The sequence below is a fragment of the Macrobrachium nipponense genome, chromosome 5, assembly GCF_015104395.2.
Source record: "Macrobrachium nipponense isolate FS-2020 chromosome 5, ASM1510439v2, whole genome shotgun sequence".
Taxonomy (NCBI): Eukaryota; Metazoa; Arthropoda; class Malacostraca; order Decapoda; family Palaemonidae; genus Macrobrachium; species Macrobrachium nipponense.
Genome location: NC_061107.1, coordinates 24,822,858 through 24,825,357, shown reverse-complemented (window position 1 = coordinate 24,825,357; position 2,500 = coordinate 24,822,858). Strand labels below are relative to the sequence as shown.

At 35.5% G+C, this 2,500-nt stretch overlaps 1 protein-coding gene across 1 annotated transcript in view; it reads left to right on the top strand.

The window, feature by feature from the left end:
- Positions 1-2,500, top strand: part of LOC135215257 (uncharacterized) — a gene marked incomplete in the record, with an annotated part of 184,379 nt that overhangs the window by 173,725 nt on the left and 8,154 nt on the right. The window contains 1 exon segment of the mRNA XM_064249788.1: positions 1,848-2,081. Within this exon segment, the coding sequence (XP_064105858.1) occupies positions 1,848-2,081 (234 nt within the window).

Sequence of the window (2,500 nt, the reverse complement as noted above, 5' to 3'; positions counted from 1 at the left end):
ATCTTCATGCAACTTGCATCAGGAAAGAACTTGTACTAAGCACAAAACATTGGATATTGACTCCTGAAAGGCAGAGAGATGTCTGTTGAGTATACCTTACTTCAAATAGGCCTATCGTATGGACATAGATATCAAGGGAAAGATTTGAGGAGGGAATTCACATATAATTCCTACAAGTTGTAAAAAAAATTTGTAAGATGTTTAAATTTTAAGAAAACATGAGCCTCATATTTGCCGTGTGCCACAATGTACACACACACATACACACAAAAAAACTAATGGAAGGTGCAATAGACACTTTGCCCACAAAGCAATGGCACCCTTACATTTTCGATGGTATGCTGATCATCTGATCACTTGGGTGCATCTCCTCGACAGGAAACGTAAATGGAACGCCAGCGTATTGTCACATCCATATCACATAAAGGTTGACAACAAGTCATTGACAGTAAGTGAAGAACGAATCCTTCACCAATGCTGGACAGTAGTCTAAAACACTGGTTATGGCTACCAGTAAATTGTTAGCTTGTATTCAATCTTCTTGTGACGAGTGCTTGTAACTGGTTACCGACATGTGTTTATGTCATGTTTTACTGTAATCCAAACGCAGCCTGATATATGCCTCAGTTGTATATGGTTTGCGATAGGGATACAAATATCTTGTTTCCCAGGGCAGAGGATTAAGTGAAGGGTTGTGGATCCCATTGTAAAAGGAAATGCTTGCAAAATGAGGTCAGTAGGGGAAGCCTTCTCCTTCGTAGTTCCAAAGTGTCCTCACTAAACCAAGGTGATGTGTCTTGAACAGTCAAGCATTTTCCCATCAACAGACTCATATTATCACATCCACTTTTATTCAACCAATTATAAACTTTCATAAGACATTTACCATGGTCTGAACGCTCCAGTACTAGAATCTGATATACTATTATTCTATGTCACTCAGAATGTGGTCAAATGTATGCCCAGTACAAGTAGTTCCTCAGTCAATATCAGTAACTAATAATTGATGTGGTTCCAATAACTCATTAAAGATAATTGCATGATGACTTCACAGGCATCCACCCATAGGTTAGCAGCATCAACACAGATATAAACTTGACAGCTACTATGTCAGTCACTGCCAGAAGTACACCAAATTCTTTGAATGAAGCAAATTAGAATGTTTTGGTGTTAATGACAATTCTCTTCTTATTTCATCCAAACATTTCTTTTGTGTCTAAATATTTCTCGACTTAGTTTTGTCATCTAGAAATGTTTTTTTAATGACATTTCTCTCCTTTGTCACCTTTTCCTGGGTCTTCATGGCATTTCTCTCCTTATTTTGTCATCTGATTTTTTGTAGATATAAATTTCATCACTCCTTATTTTGCTATCTAAAATTTTTTTTTTAAATAACATTTCTCTCCTTATTTTGCCATCTAAAATTTGTCTATACCACTAACATTTCTCTCCTTATTTTGTTATATACATTTATTGTATATTAATGAAATCTCTCTCCTTACTTTGTTATTTAATTTTTTTATTAATAACATTTCTCTTCTTATTATATTATCTTAAAAACGTTTCTTTATTAATGACATTTCTCTCCTTATGTCGCGATTTAAATATTCTTATATTAACTAAATTTCTCTCCTTACTTTATTTAATTTTTTTATTAATGACATACCGCTTCCTTCTTATTTTATTATCTCAAAAACGTTTCTTTATTAATGACAGTTCTCTCCGTATGTTGTCTTCTAAATATTCTTATATTAATGACACTTCTCTCCTTAGTTTATCTAAAAATCTTTGTGTCTTTAATGACATTTCTCCTCTTAATTTGTCATGTAAACATCTTTCTCCCGAAGTGCCCCCATCGCTGACGGAGGCGCCCAAACCCGAGGAGAAGGCCAAGAGGCCGTCGGCGGACTCGGGCGGCGGAATGGGCGGGCTAGGGGTGGCGATAGCGGTACTGGTGGGCGGTGTCGGCCTGAGCATCTTCATCCTCGTGGCCGTAATTATGCTCATGAGGAGACGTCAGCGGAGGAGACTGGCCGAGGAGGAGATCACATCCGAACACCTGCCCACAGGAGATTCTAAAGGTGATACGCGGCGCTGATGAGAGAGAGAGAGAGAGAGAGAGAGAGAGAGAGGGTAATGGGTGTGTGTGTCTGGGTATGTATATATGTGCGTTAATTTGTTTAATACGTTTATCCCAACAAGCATGGATCCAAATCGTTTAATAATAATGCATGAAGTAACTTACGCCTTTTGAGAAAGAACTCTTGCTGTAAAAAAATACATTTATGTTTGGTAAATTTCCTCATTGAATTATATATATATATATATATATATATATATATATATATATATATATATATATATATATATATATATGTATATATATATATACATATATATATATTATAATATATATATAATATTATTAACTGAATCACGAAAATTTGGAAAGTGACGAATATGTAAATAAAGGCAAAATCCACGAGGGAAAGTGAAACAA